We start from the raw sequence: 15031 nt of genomic DNA, 5'->3' as shown, positions 1-15031 counted from the left end.
TAAGCATTTCTTATACTACATTAGAGTTCACATTAGTACGTGCATCTCTCTCTCTCTCTCTCTCTCTCTCTCTCTCTCTCTCTCTCTCTCTCTCTCTCTCTCTCTCTCTCTCTCTCTCTCTCTCTCTCTCTCTCAGAGAGAGAGAGAGAGATTTCAGATTTCAGATTTCTTACTTTTCCTTCCTTTATTTTTGGCTTACTTTCTTTCATTCATTCTTTCTTTCTTTTTTTCATTTATTCGTTCATTCGTTCCTTCCTCCCTTCATTTCTTTATTTCCTTCAATCACTCAGACAGCTAATCATACTACTACTACTGCTACTACTACTACTACTACCACTGCTACTACTACTATCACTACTACTACTACTGCTGTTGATTGTGAAGGGAGTTTCGTAGTGCTCTGTGTGTGCGTCAGGTTTGACAAATAACAGTGGTAGTATCAGGAAGGCAGCTGTGGCGGTGGTGTGGGAGCGGTGTCAAGGAGCCTTCACCGGATGAAAGGGGATTAGTAGACGCACCACTGTTGCCACACCCACACATCAAGCACCCATAGAGAGAGAGAGAGAGAGAGAGAGAGAGAGAGATCACGACTATTTTCAGAGATGATTAACCATGTTCTGAAGACTGTTTTTAATGCTGATTATGTGAAAATGTGAATCAGTCAGAAATAAATGAATAAATAAATAAATAAATAAATAAATAAACACGAAAAAACGTGTAACTTCAACTACAGCGTTTCAAATGGGGTAGAGATCTGACGCATAAGTGTTTCTGGTGATCCATAAATAGGTACTCGTAAGAATACACTGTACAGAAAAAAAAAAAAAAAAATATATATATATATATATATATATATATATATATATATATATATATATATATATATATATATATATATATATATATTGCCAATCATGAAAAGAAAAAAAAAAAAAAAAGTAGGTACAATTTTAGTAAAGCAGCTAATCACGTACTCTTAAGGTCCACGTAAAATACGTGGAAGGAGCGTCAAAATCCCACTGTCACTATTGTTCAGGTGTTTCCAAGGAGTAAAAGGAAACGCAAAGAAAAAAACGGTTGCATTACGGAGCAAGCTGTGACTAGGCGTGCGGGAAAACAGCAAAGGCCCACAGACAAAATAACGTCACAGTTGATAAAAAAAAAAAAAAAATAAAATAAATAAATAGAATATATATATATATATATATATATATATATATATATATATATATATATATATATATATATATATATATATATATATATATATATATATATATATATATATATATATATATATATATATATATATATATATATATATATATATATATATATATATATATATATATATATATATATATATATATATATATATATATATATATATATATATATAATACATATAGTAATAATGATAATAATATAAGAAACGAAAATTAACTCACTTAAACATCCTATCATAACATATCAGGCCGCGGCACGGCTGAGGCTTCTGATTGGCTGATATGAAAGCTAAGGCGCCTCTAGATCGCGGTCACGTTTAAAACAGCTAAGATAACAGGCTAAAACAATGTTAGCAATACAGTTTGGTAGGGTAAAACATTAAGAATCACTAAAAACACGAAAACTTGAAAGGAAATGGGATTAATCAGTCAAAAGTGAAGTGATACAAATCAAGAGGATTGGTATCTGAATGTTCAAATTTGCTGAGGGCACGTGGCAACACTGTCTACGCCGCGATAAACAGTGAACAGTGGTGTGGTGGAGACTGTTTGCTACCTGTTTAGCCCCTTGGCTGCTAATTGGCACATATATTCTTAATTGCCTGTCACTCTGAGACATCTATACTTGTTCTACAGCCAATCTTTAAACTGGGTAGAAATTGCAAAATCTATTGTATTTAGTCCCTCTCTTCATGCAAGTGCTTATAGAAATTTCATGCATTTCCTCTCATGCTGTTGTTTCATATCGCAGTGAAAGGGTTAAACCTAACTTAAAACTAGCCTAACCCAGCCTTCAGATGAAGACGCTGACGTTACTTCAGTATCACCCTATGGTATTATGAACGTAACCTTTGCCTACTAATTTTTCAGACAATGTATATTTTTTGGGCAAAGTATGACAGATTTTCAAATCGGGAGGTTTCGAGACACGTATACTTCAATTTTTTTTATTATTCTCTTGACATTTCTTTTGGGACAGGCACTTCAATGGAATTTTTCTTTTCTTTTCTTTCTTTTTTTTTTCTTGGCCCGTGACCCTCTTACATTAAAAAAAGTTAGTGAAATTAACGACCTAAATGCACCTATATAAATCTCATCTAACCTCATCTAATCTAACCTAACCTCACCTAACCTAACTTAACCTAACCTCACCTAACCTAACCTAACTTATAACCTAACCTAACCTCATCTAGCTTAACCTAAACTCACCTAACCTAACCTAACTTAACCTACCCTAACCTAACTTAACCTAACCTCACCTAACCTAACCTCACCTAACTTCACCTAACCTAACCTAGCCCTCAGATGAAGACGCTAATGTTACATCAATATTATCCTCTATTTTCCATCTTTTCCTCAACAGTTGCCATTACAAAGACCTTTTTATGTAACCTCGACTCTGGCCCAGGGTAACAAAAAGCTACACACACACACACACACACACACACACAAAAAAAAAAAAAAGGCCCACTGAGGTGCCAGTCCCCAGAGAGTGTAATAAAAAAAAAATCATCCAAAAATCTGTGGGTCTTAAAACCTCCCTCTTGAAGCAGTTGAAGTCACAGGAAGGAGGAAAGGCAATATTATATAAGTGCACCCGGCTCACGGCAAAAAAAAAAAAAAAAAAAACAAAGAAAGAAAGATAAAAGAAAGAGAAAGAAAAAAATCATTGTTCTCAGTGAAGTACTCGAGTCACATACAACACAGTGGTGTATATCTTTATAACAGCAAATTGATAATTCTTATCAAATGTATTGTTTCCTCCGCGTACCCAAGTTACCTCGCGCCATGATGGTCTGCAGGCAGTGTCAGGAGGAAGGGGAGTGAAGAGTGGGAGGAAAGAGGGCTAGAGGAGGGAATTTCATTGGCTCGTGCGTGAAACAATGTCTCGGCCAATCAAAAAAAATATTTCAAAAAAATCAGCCAAGAGACGGACTGTATTCTGCAAGGTGGGGAGGGAAGAGCTTGACTTTGAGTTAGTGTTGGAAGGTGGCTCAGTGCGGTGGCTGGGGTCCGGTTCCTTCGAGGCGATAAGAGAATTTCACAGCAATAACGAAGCTTAACCAGCTCCTGTTCTTCCCACTGAGGACTTCAATGATGAAATACCAGAAGACCAATAAGGTAAGTTTAGTTAGGTTAGATTAGGTTTAGTTAGGTTAAGCTTAGGTTAGGTTTAGTTAGGTTAGGCTTAGTTAGGCTTAGTTAGGTTAGGGTTAGTTAGGTTTAGTTAGGTTAGGTTTTAGTTAGGTTAGGCTTAGGTTAAATAAGGTTTAGTTAGCATAGGTCTAGTTAGGTTAGGTGTAATTAGATTTAGTTAAGCTTCGTTTTTCTTTTTTTTTTCAGTCATACATGGAGACGAAGCTACATTTTTCTGGTAGATTTTGGTGTTTTTTAGTGGGTCTCTGCTTGTTTTCGTTGCAAATCATTAGTTTACGTGTGTGTGGAGGGGGTGTTGAAGCAAAAAAAAAAAAAAAAACGTTGACTTGCAGCGAAAACAGTTACGCGATTAATTTAAAGCACATCACATAATCTACCAGAAAAATATAGTTTCGTCAAAAAAAAATGTTAGACGGGTATACTTACATCAATTTACCAGAGGAAATACAAAAGCAGGCAAGGAGTTCCAGAGTTTACCAGCAAAAAGGGTGAAAGGTTGATAATACTGGTCAACTCTTGCATTAGGGACGTGGACAGAATAGAGGTAAGAGAAAGTAGAAAGTTTTGGAAGTGTTATGCAGCTGGAGGAGGGGAGGCATGCAATTAATAAGATCAGAAAGAGCAGTTAGCGTGAAATAAACGATAGAAAATAGTTGTGGTGGGAGTGCATGAGGGTTGATGATGATGATGATGATGATTAGGGCGGTAGTGGTGATGAAAATAATAATAATAATAATAATAATAATAATAATAATAATAATAATAATAATAATAATAATAATAATAATAATAATAATGATAATAATAATAATAACAATAGTAATAATAATAATAAAAAATACCTTCAATACTACTACTACATTCCTTCATAACAACAATAGTTACAATGCGTGAATACCTTCAGTCTGCAATGGACGTGGAAGGAAGACCTCACCACATGCATTATCTCTCTGTATCTCCAGTCATCGTCTGTATATTTCCTCCACTCTTGCTCCACACACTCCTCAAACCTTCAACAGTCACTTCCGCTGTCTTATTTCCATCCCACGCGGCGAGAATTAAACACTGTACACGTCCCTTTCGTTTTGATGTATTGGGCTCGTGGCTCCCAACAGTCAAGTGAACCTCAATGCTCTTAGAAAATGCATCTCATCACTTGGGTTTATAGAAAGGTTTTATTATTATTAGTTAGATAATATGTGTTTATTTTATGCCATCTTATTTTATAGGTATCGTTTGTCAGTTTAGTGGTGAGAGAAAAAAATAGTTTTTTTTTTTTTTTTTTTTTTTTTTAGCATTCAAACATACAGAAAGATTTCATTAATATTAATTTCATGCATTACGACATTGCTGTAATTATTACTATTATAGTTATTGTCAATCCCCTTTTATCTTTTATTTTATTTATCATTTATCTTTCACTTACTGTTTAACTCGCATCACTGTGTTCATTTCTGCATTTGATGGTGTTGCTTCATATATCCAGGATTGTCTTAATTAATACTACGAAGAAAAAAATAATTCCCAACCAAATTAAAACAAACAAGTCATAATTACGAAAAAAAAAAAAAGGCAAACTGTTCCCGGATGAAAACTGGCCAGCACTGCCGTCACGCCTCTCTCAACCTGGCGAGGTGACCACTGATCCCTAACATGAAGTGTAAGCTGGTGATTCTAATATAAATATATATATATATATATATATATATATATATATATATATATATATATATATATATATATATATATATATATATATATATATATAATCTTTATTGAAAGTTTTGTTTACTGCCACTGCTTCGACGTGTGTTTCTGTGCTTAAGTTACATTCACTTAGTTCGAAATGTTTCGTAATGTATCAGTTCGTGTTCTCTGGAGCAATAAGAACACAAGAGCATGAAGGTTGGTGCAGGAAGCCATCGAGCGTTTTTTTTTTTTCAGTTGAATAAAAGTAATCGTGGAGGACCGATTTTTTTTTTTCTGATCGAAGGAAAGAGACAGGTTGACACACTGGTTATTCTTGTTTATAGATTGTTACATTTAAATAAGAGGTATATAGTAATATGCCGTAGCCTGGTTAAGACATTCCGGGTCAAATGATGTCTGATGTTGGCCAAATATGATTAGTAAAGCTTGCTGCATGGTGCTGTACATACGGCAGCTATGAAATGAAATGTCAAAGTCTCTCTTTGCTGGTATTTTCACTCTTTCCTGCCTTTTGGATGCGTTCCATCTCTTATGTATCCTTATTTATTATCCTAGTCTGTCTAGACAGACTGCAAGTATTATAATATAACGAAATATCCCCTATTAATAGTGATTATGGAGCAAGGGGAAATTGTGATGTAGGGAGCAGGTCTAGCAGTTGTCCAGGTCACAGGTCATTCATAGGGGTGAGAGCGAGGTCCCTTGCCCCGCTGTTCAGATTCAGCCATGTTAAGGGAACGTTCTATCCCGTGTAATGCTTCTTCAGACCTGTCCTGTTTCATCACGTGTGCAAATACAAGCCACTCTGCAGAACATTTTAGCGTGATTTGGTTGTATCAGCCATGACCTCACACTGCATCATGCATTGTACCTGAACACAGTGATGTGCTGGAAGTCGTGGCCCAAGACAGGAAGGCCATTCAGACACCTGTACCTGCCCTGCCAGAATGTCGCATGCCGCTGGAAGATCTGACTGTTCCACGTACATAGTAAGCACATGTTACTGTTCACTTGATTTGAAACAAATCACGCTACACAGTTTTAATAATGGTTTCCGCATGCAAATAATTCTGTAATTCGAGATTTTATTGAAAACAATACATGCACAACGGCTTGTTTTCACCTAACATGTTTGCATCGCTGTCCGCGAGTGGCTGTCTTTCGGTGCGCCCTACTGCCAGCCCACGATTCTTGTAAGCCCTTAGAAAGCTTGCGGCCCGGGGGTAGTTGTAAGGTCCCGAAGCTCCCACGATACCTGCGCGAAAGGAATGTCTGAAAATGTTTGTTTCCGAGGCACTTGCGTAGAACTGAGGAAGACACCTCAACTCTTCAGGAAGTAAACAGTTCACGCAAGGAAGCCACAGAACGCCTGACTTCTGATCTCTCTAAAATTTCTGATTTGGGCAGAACAAACTTAAGGAGTTTTCAGTATTGTCACCGACAAGTCAAACGATTTGCTCGCGAGGCAAACAGAAGCATGCGTGCCCCGCGGAACGTTTGCCTCTCCAGGCCCAAAAGGCAAACAACCAATCAGTGAGTAGTGGAACATCAGAACATCATTCAAGTTCCCGTAGAAATATATTTGAAGAATAAAATATAGAATGTAGTGCTTTTTTTGAGACCAAGAAAGTTGGTGCTGTATAAAAAAAAATATTTCTTTTCTTGTCATTTCACATTAAAAAGAACCTGAGAGTGACATAAGGGAACGAAAGGAAAATGCTGCTGTTTTTGGTGATATTTTACATTTTTTCTTTTTCTTTTTCTTTTTTTTTTCTTGAGCGATAGGCATTTTGTCCGACTCCACTTCGTGGCTGTGACTTTAATTCCAGAGCATTTTTTTTTTTTTGTATGTTAGCTATGTTAGTGCGTTTCTTGGATCGTCTCATAACTTAATCATGTGCAGGCGATGAAATATATATATTTTTTGCACTGTTATAGTTGACATGAAGCTAAAACAAAGAGAAAATTATAGTTGGCTAAGAACTGATACATGCGAACTCCAAACACGAGCACATGCTGCCGCCACACACCTCACATCCCTCTCCTCTGCTCTGTCTACTGCTGTCCTGAAAAGCTCCTCTTCCCAAGAAAATAGACCGAGAACTTTAAGTGATGAAAGAGCCTATCAATACTTCTTCCTGTATCTTACAGAATTACTACGTAAAGTCAACTGAGTGATGTACACGACAGTTTTTCCCAAGGATGGTGGTGCCTGTCGTCTGTGAATCGTGGGGAGGGCCTGCACGCAGGAAAGTCCCCGAACAGTCTCGTCACGTGATAGGCCGCCACCTTCTCATCAGCTAATATATCTTAACCTAACTAATCTAACCTAACCTAAACCTAACCTTAACTTTAACCTAACTACCCTGTAACCTAACTACCTTGTAACAAATTTCTGGATATGGTCTCTTATTTATTATAACACATTATTTCGGCTTGGTTAGGTAATGCTAGGTTTAGGTTAGTCAGGTTAGGTTTGGTAAGTTAGGTTATATTTGGTTAGGTTAGGTAAGGTTAGATTAGGTCAAGTTACGTTAAGTTAGCTGATGAGAAGGTGGCAGCTATTCACGAGGTAAGACTTCTTGCACCAGTCACGAGGCGAGACTTTTCGCACATGTGCAGAGAGTACAGGGATTTTCCTGCTCGCAGGCCCTCCCGAATCGTGTTCAGTAGAAAATCAAACACTGTATGATATGCTGAGCCACTACTGAAAACGCTTTTAGTATTGTTCAATGCCTCAAAAACTCAGTTCCTCCATCTATCAACTTGACACAACCTTCCAGACAACTATCACCTCTTCTTCAGTGACACTCAACTGTCCCCTTATTCTACAATGAACATCCGTGGTCTGTTCTTTGCTTATAATTTAAACTGGAAACTTCACACCTCATCTCTTGCTAAAACAACTTCTATGAAGTTAGGTGTTCTGAGTCTCTGCCAGTTTTTCTCATCCCCCCCGCCCCAAGCTGCTGACTCTGTACAGCGGCCTTCTCCGTCCATGTTTAGAGTATGTTTCACATGTATGAGGGAGTTCGAATCATACCGCTCTTCTAGAAAAGTGGAATCAAAAGCTTTTCGTCTTATCAACTTTTCTCCTCTGACTGTCTTCAGCCTCTTTCTCATCGCAGCAATGTTGCATTTCTTGCTATCTTCTACCGCTATTTTCATGCCAACTGGTCTTCTGAGCTTGCAAACTGTATGCCTCCCTTCCTCCCGCGGCCTCACTGCACGACTTTCTTCTTTCTCTCGCCCCTATTCCATCCCTCTAATGCAAGAGTTAACCAATATTCTCAGTCGTTCATCCCTTTCTCTGGTAAACTCGAACTCTCTGCCTACTTTTATATTTCCACTTATTACTTGAGCTCTTTCATGAGGGAGATTTCAAGACACTTATCGTGCAATTTTTGACTACTGCTTTCGACTCTGTTCGAAGACCGGCATCTCAGTGGGCTTTTTTTTATTTTTTTTTATTGCAGTTTTGTTGCTCTTGGCCGGTGCCCTTTCTATATGTGTATATATATATATATATATATATATATATATATATATATATATATATATATATATATATATATATATATATATATATATATATATATATATATATAAAGGAAAGGAGTTAATGAGGGACAAAAGAGAGAGATGCTGAAGACTGTCAAATAGATGGAAGGAGGAAGAGCGACAGAGAAGCTGAAGACAGTCAGTAGACGGGAGCTGATAAGACGAAATGCTCTTGATTACACTCGGGAGAGAAATGCTTTCAGGAATGCGGTCCCTGTAGCACCAAGATGAAGATCAACAACAGTCCCGATGCAGAGACGGAGCAACTGACGTCAAACAACAACAACAAGCGGGCGTGATTGTTTCTTGCCCCTGTACTGTAGTGACCTGAAGGGCGTGTGTGGGCGTGGGATGGCGCTGCAGGCGGTGGGCGACGCAGTGAGGCGGAGGCTGGTGGGTATTGGCTGAGGGCGGGATATTGTTACGCCCATTCTTACATCAGCTACTATTATACAGGCGAGGTGTGGGCGTGTTTCTAGAGGCCTGCCCACACCAGGAAACATTGTTTGAAAACAATGTTTGCAAACAGTTTCCGAGAAACTGTTTCTAAACAGTTTGGAAACAATTTGTAAACTGTTTCCGAACAATGTTTCCTGTCCAGACCTCAGTTGCCGTCCTGCCTGCGTTGAATATAGGTGTTGCTGCAGCAGCCTCTGTATTTTACTTGGCACTTTTTATACATTCATGGAAGGGCAGGAAGAAGAAAAAGAGATGGGTGAGAAATTTTTTAGAAGAAGGAACCGGCACTAGTGTCGCCGTGGGGTTCCCGGCTTGCTGGACCACCTCTGGCAGGTCTGAGTTGTCAGTTGTGTATTTTCCTTGCAGTGTTACCAGGTCAAGTGAGTATACTACTACTACTACTACTACTACTACTACTGCAACTCTCTCCAGACAGGATATATGATCAATATTATGTTTCTAAATGTGCATAGTCTCTCTCTCTCTCTCTCTCTCTCTCTCTCTCTCTCTCTCTCTCTCTCTCTCTCTCTCTCTCTCTCTCTCTCTCTCTCTCTCTCTCTCTCTCTCTCTCTCTCTCTCTCTCTCTCTCTCTCTCTCTCTCTCTCTCTCTCTCTCACATATACATATAGCCACCATGTCAATGTGTGGTCCACGATAAGAGAGAGAGAGAGAGAGAGAGACACACACACACACACACACACACACACACACACACACACACACACACACACACACACACACGATGCTTGTTTTGCATTGTAAAAGTGATTATATCTCTTGCCAGAGAGAGAAACACACACACACACACACACACACACACACACACACACACACACACACACACACACACACACACACACACACGCTGAGCCTAAGCACGTCTAGTGACGTGAAAGTGATTGTTGTGTGTTCATGAACCAGGGTAAACCAGACACCAAAGCTTCTCTATTGGCCATTTATTAGTTGAAGTGGAGTACACAGGACATGAGGCACAGTAGTGATATGTGTTGGCGTGGAGGTTGTGTCTCTCTCTCTCTCTCTCTCTCTCTCTCTCTCTCTCTCTCTCTCTCTCTCTCTCTCTCTCTCTCTCTCTCTCTCTCTCTCTCTCTCTCTCTCTCTCTCTCTCTCTCTCTCTCTCTCTCTCTCTCTCTCTCTGTGTGTGTGTGTGTGTGTGTGTGTGTGTGTGTGTGTGTGTGTGTGTGTGTGTCTGGTAAGTAAGTGAGGGCAGCAGCTGCCCCCAGCCAGGTGTTGGCGTCGGTGTGTCAGCCCTGGCCTCTGGGGACCACAGCTGCACCTGGTCTCTGGGAGTAGGTCTAACCTCCAGGCAGTGTGGGTGTGTCTGATGGCATCAGATCATGCCCAGCATGTGTGTGTGTGTGTGTGTGTGTGTGTGTGTGTGTGTGTGTGTAGGCACACCACAATGATCATATATCTGTCTGGAGAGAGAGAGAGAGAGAGAGAGAGAGAGAGAGAGAGAGAGAGAGAGAGAGAGAGAGAGAGAGAGAGAGAGAGAAACATGGACTATGCACATTTAGCAACATAACACACACACACACACACACACACACACACACACACACACACACACACACACACACACACACACACACACACACACACACACACACACACACACACACACTGTTTTCCATTTTGGATGGGAAACAAATACACATGAAAGATTTGTATTGCATTGATGTTACCACTCTTCCTGATTGAAGAGTGCTCACCCTTGTTTCTGGATGTGAGTGAAAGTGTCTTGGCCACCTGTTCCCACCACTGTTTTATTTATTTATTTATTTATTTATTTATTTATTTTTTATCACCACTGTTTTAGCTTAGATGTGATACTTGCTGCCTCTGTTGAGATGATGCTTGCTACTGCTGGATGAGATGAGCTTGGTGTGTTGGTAGCGTGGAGGACTGGGTAGTGAGCTTGGTATTGTTGGTAGCGTGGAGGTCGTAGGGTGATTGATATTGTTCATGTGTGTGAGTAAAAGACTCGATTTGTGAGCGTTCTTGATTTAATAATGTAGAGAATGTACACATGTGGTACAAGACAGAGTTGATTACAGATGTGATGATTGATCTTGCACTCTCTCTCTGAAGTAATATGAGCTGGACTGCTTGTGAACGGATGATGAACTGAGCAAACTCTCAAGACATATATATATATATATATATATATATATATATATATATATATATATATATATATATATATATATATATATATATATGGACAGACCGAGGATGTTCAGTGTAGAAGAGGGGGACAGTTGAGTGTCATTGAAGAAGAGGGGATAGTTGTCTGGAAGGTTGTGTTGAGTTGATAGATGGAGGAATTGAGTTTTTGAGGCATTGAACAATACCAAGTTTGCTCTGCCGCAATCAGAAATTTTAGAAAGATCAGAAGTCAAGCGTTCTTTGGCTTCCCTGCGTGAAATGTTTACTTCCTGAAGGGTTGGATGTCTATGAAAAGACGTGGAAAAGTGCAGGGTGGTATCATCAGTGTAGGAGTGGATAGGACAAGAAGTTTGGTTTAGAAGATCATTAATAAATAATAAGAAGAGAGTGGGTGACAGGACAGAACCCTGAGGAACACCACTGTTAATAGATTTAGGAGAAGAACAGTGACCGTCTACCACAGCAGCAATAGAATGGTCAGAAAGGAAACTTGAGATGAAGTTACAGAGAGAAGGATAGAAGCCATACGAGGGTAGTTTGGAAATCAAAGCTTTGTTCCAGACTCTATCAAAAGCTTTTGATATGTCCAAGGCAACAGCAAAAGTTTCACCAAAATCTCTAAAAGAGGATGACCAAGACTCAGTAAGGAAAGCCAGAAGATCACCAGTAGAACAGCCTTGACGGAACCCATACTGGCAATCAGATAGAAGGTTGTGAAGTGATAGATGTTTAAGAATCTTCCTGTTGAGGATAGATTAAAAAACTTTAGATAGGCAGGAAATTAAAGCAATAGGAAGGTAGTTTGAGGGATTAGAACGGTCACCCTTTTTAGGAACAGGTTGAATGTAGGCAAACTTCCAGCAAGAAGAAAAGGTAGATATTGACAGACAGAGCTGAAAGAGTTTGACTTGGCAAGGTGCAAGCATGGAGGCACAGTTTCAGAGAACAATAGGAGGGACCCCATCAGGTCCACAAGCCTTCCGAGGGTTTAGGCCAGCGAGGGCACGGAAAACATCATTGCAAAGAATTTTAATAGGTGGCATGAAGTAGTCAGAGGGTGGAGGAGAGGGAGGAACAAGCACAGAATCGTACAAGGTAGAGTTTTTAGCAAAGGTTTGAGCGAAGAGTTCAGCTTTAGAAATAGATGTGATAGCAGTGGTGCCATCTGGTTGAAATAGCGGAGGGAAAGAAGAAGAAGCAAAGTTATTGGAGATATTTTTGGCTAGATGCCAGAAGTCATGAGGGGAGTTAGATCTTGAAAGGTTTTGACACTTTGTTAATGAAGGAATTTTTGGCTAGTTGGAGAACAGACTTGGCATGGTTCCGGGCAGAAATATAAAGTACATGAGATTCTGGTGATGGAAGGCTTAAGTACCTTTTGTGGGCCACCTCTCTGTCATGTATAGCATGAGAATTAGCTGTGTTAACCCTTTCCTTCCGGCAATCGTATATATACGATTGCAAAAATGCGTCCGTAGCGACGGCGATCATACCCGTAATCAAGAATTTTCGCGCCTCAATTTTGAGCTCCAAGCACGGTTTCTCGAGTCAGATGGTGTGGGTGGAAGTGTCTGGCATGTTTCCACATGTAATGTTGTCACTAGCTCTGGAAATTTAGCGGTAACTAAGCTATTTTCCCTTTCTCCAGGCGACACTTGGCAACCCCAGCGACCCACCGGGTGGAAAGCACTCGCCGGGTGGAAAGCACCATGATAAGTGCGAAGAGACATCCTGATAAGAGCGAAGGATTTCAGATCATAACTCACCATGGAGCAGGACAGAACATATGTATTTAGCAGTGCTTCTGAGTTTGAAGACAGTGACAGTGAATATTTAGAAGAAGAAGCTGAAGAAAGCGAAGACATTAGTGAGGACTCGGAAAATGATTTACAGGATCCACCTGTTTTGTCAGAACAGAGAGATGATACCTATCATTCTTTCATGTTAATTTTTTTCATTATCTTCGATTTTATAATAAAATGGTAGAAGGTAACTTGTCAGAGAGAGAGAGAGAGAGAGAGAGAGAGAGAGAGAGAGAGAGAGAGAGAGAGAGAGAGAGAGAGAGAGAATGTTATTTGCCTGAAACTTGATATGAAAAGGGATGAAATCTCTCTCTCTCTCTCTCTCTCTCTCTCTCTCTCTCTCTCTCTCTCTCTCTCTCTCATTGGAAGTGTACAATTTTCCCTCCAAGATGAGAGAGAGAGAGAGAGAGAAAATGTGTGTGTGTATGTGTGTGTGTGTGCGCGCGGTGTCATCGCTCTCCGGGTTGTTTCTGGATGACGGATCACACAGTGGGAGGAGGAGGAGGAATCCTTTATAAGGCATAAACTGAACTTTCAGAGGTCACATCGAGCTACAAAGTACATCATTGTATTCAGAATAACAAAGAGAAAATAATTATTAGTATTCAAACAATTTTCTGACAATTTCTAGGTTTACCATTTTTAGCCGTCATACAAAACGGGAAGATAATTTAAGCGCCGGAAGGAAAGGGTTAAACCAAGGTTTGGAAGGTTTAGGACGAGAAAAAGAGTGAGGAATGTACGCCTCCATGCCAGACACTATCACCTCTGTTATGCGCTCAGCACACAAAGACGGGTCTCTGACATGGAAGCAGTAGTCATTCCAAGGAAAATCAGCAAAATACCTCCTCAGATCCCCGCAACTAGCAGAGGCAAAACCGCCAGAGGCACCTTTGCTTAGGGGATCCTGAGGAGGGATTGGAGCGATAAGACAAGATATAGATATGAGATTGTGATCGGAGGAGCCCAGTGGAGAAGAAAGGGTGACAGCATAAGCATAAGGATTAGAGGTCAGGAAAAGGTCAAGAATGTTGGGCGTATCTCCAAGACGGTCAGAAATACGAGTAGGGTGTTGCACCAATTGCTCTAGGTCATGGAGGATAGCAAAGTTGTAGGCTAGTTCACCAGGATGGTCAGTGAAGGGAGAGGAAAGCCAAAGCTGGTGGTGAACATTGAAGTCTCCAAGAATGGAGATCTCTGCAAAAGGGAAGAGGGTCAGAATGTGCTCCACTTTGGAAGTTAAGTAGTCAAAGAATTTCTTATAGTCAGAGGAGTTAGGTGAGAGGTATACAGCATAGATAAATTTAGTATGAGAGTGACTCTGTAGTCGTAGCCAGATGGTGGAAAACTTGGAAGATTCAAGAGCGTGGGCATGAGAGCAGGTTAAGTCATTGTGCACATAAACACAGCATCCAGCTTTGGATCGAAAATGAGGATAGAGAAAGTAGAAGGGAACAGAAAAGGGGTTACTGTCAGTTGCCTCAGACACCTGAGTTTCAGTGAGGAAAAGAAGATGAGGTTTAGAAGAGGAGAGGTGGTGTTCTACAGATTGAAAATTAGATCTTAGACCATGAATGTTGCAGAAGTTAATGAAGAAAAAGTTGAGGGGGGTGTCAAGACACTTAGGGTCGTCGACAGAAAGACAGTCCCGACCTGGGGACATTTATGGTCCCTTCCCCAGATGGGGACTCCGAGGCTGGTGTAGGAGTCGCCAAGATGATTTTTAAAATTTTTGAGTGAAGGGTGTGTGTGTTATTAGGTGCTTGTAGTTTTGTGTGGAGGAAGAGAGTTTGTCTGTAGAGGGCAGGCTGTAACTTCCCCCTTATGTTGTGAGACACAAAGGGAAACGTTCAGTGAGGTCGCAGCTGGGTTTAATGATAAGTTCACAGCACCCCCTGAACAGTGCTTTAGACCTCACTGGGAGTAATT

At 40.1% G+C, this 15031-nt stretch overlaps 1 protein-coding gene across 8 annotated transcripts in view; it reads left to right on the top strand.

Moving 5' to 3' along the window:
- Positions 1–2803: 2803 nt before the first annotated feature.
- Positions 2804–15031, top strand: part of LOC135095828 (uncharacterized) — a 61659-nt gene continuing 49431 nt past the window's right edge. The window contains exon 1 of one of the 8 annotated variants that reach the window (XR_010264520.1): positions 2804–3347. Coding sequence is in view for 2 of the 8 variants with exons in the window: in XM_063996954.1 (XP_063853024.1) it covers positions 9006–9047 (42 nt within the window). In the remaining 6 variants the exon portion in view is untranslated. Of the gene's footprint in view, positions 3348–8788; positions 9048–15031 lie in introns of those variants that run through there. The other 7 variants (XM_063996954.1, XR_010264519.1, XR_010264516.1 and 4 more) reach the window with 7 other exon arrangements.

The sequence above is a fragment of the Scylla paramamosain genome, unplaced genomic scaffold (genome assembly GCF_035594125.1).
Source record: "Scylla paramamosain isolate STU-SP2022 unplaced genomic scaffold, ASM3559412v1 Contig1, whole genome shotgun sequence".
In the NCBI taxonomy this organism is placed as follows: Eukaryota; Metazoa; Arthropoda; class Malacostraca; order Decapoda; family Portunidae; genus Scylla; species Scylla paramamosain.
The sequence above is the reverse complement of the archived record's forward strand: the minus strand, read 5'-3'. Positions and strand labels throughout refer to the sequence as shown.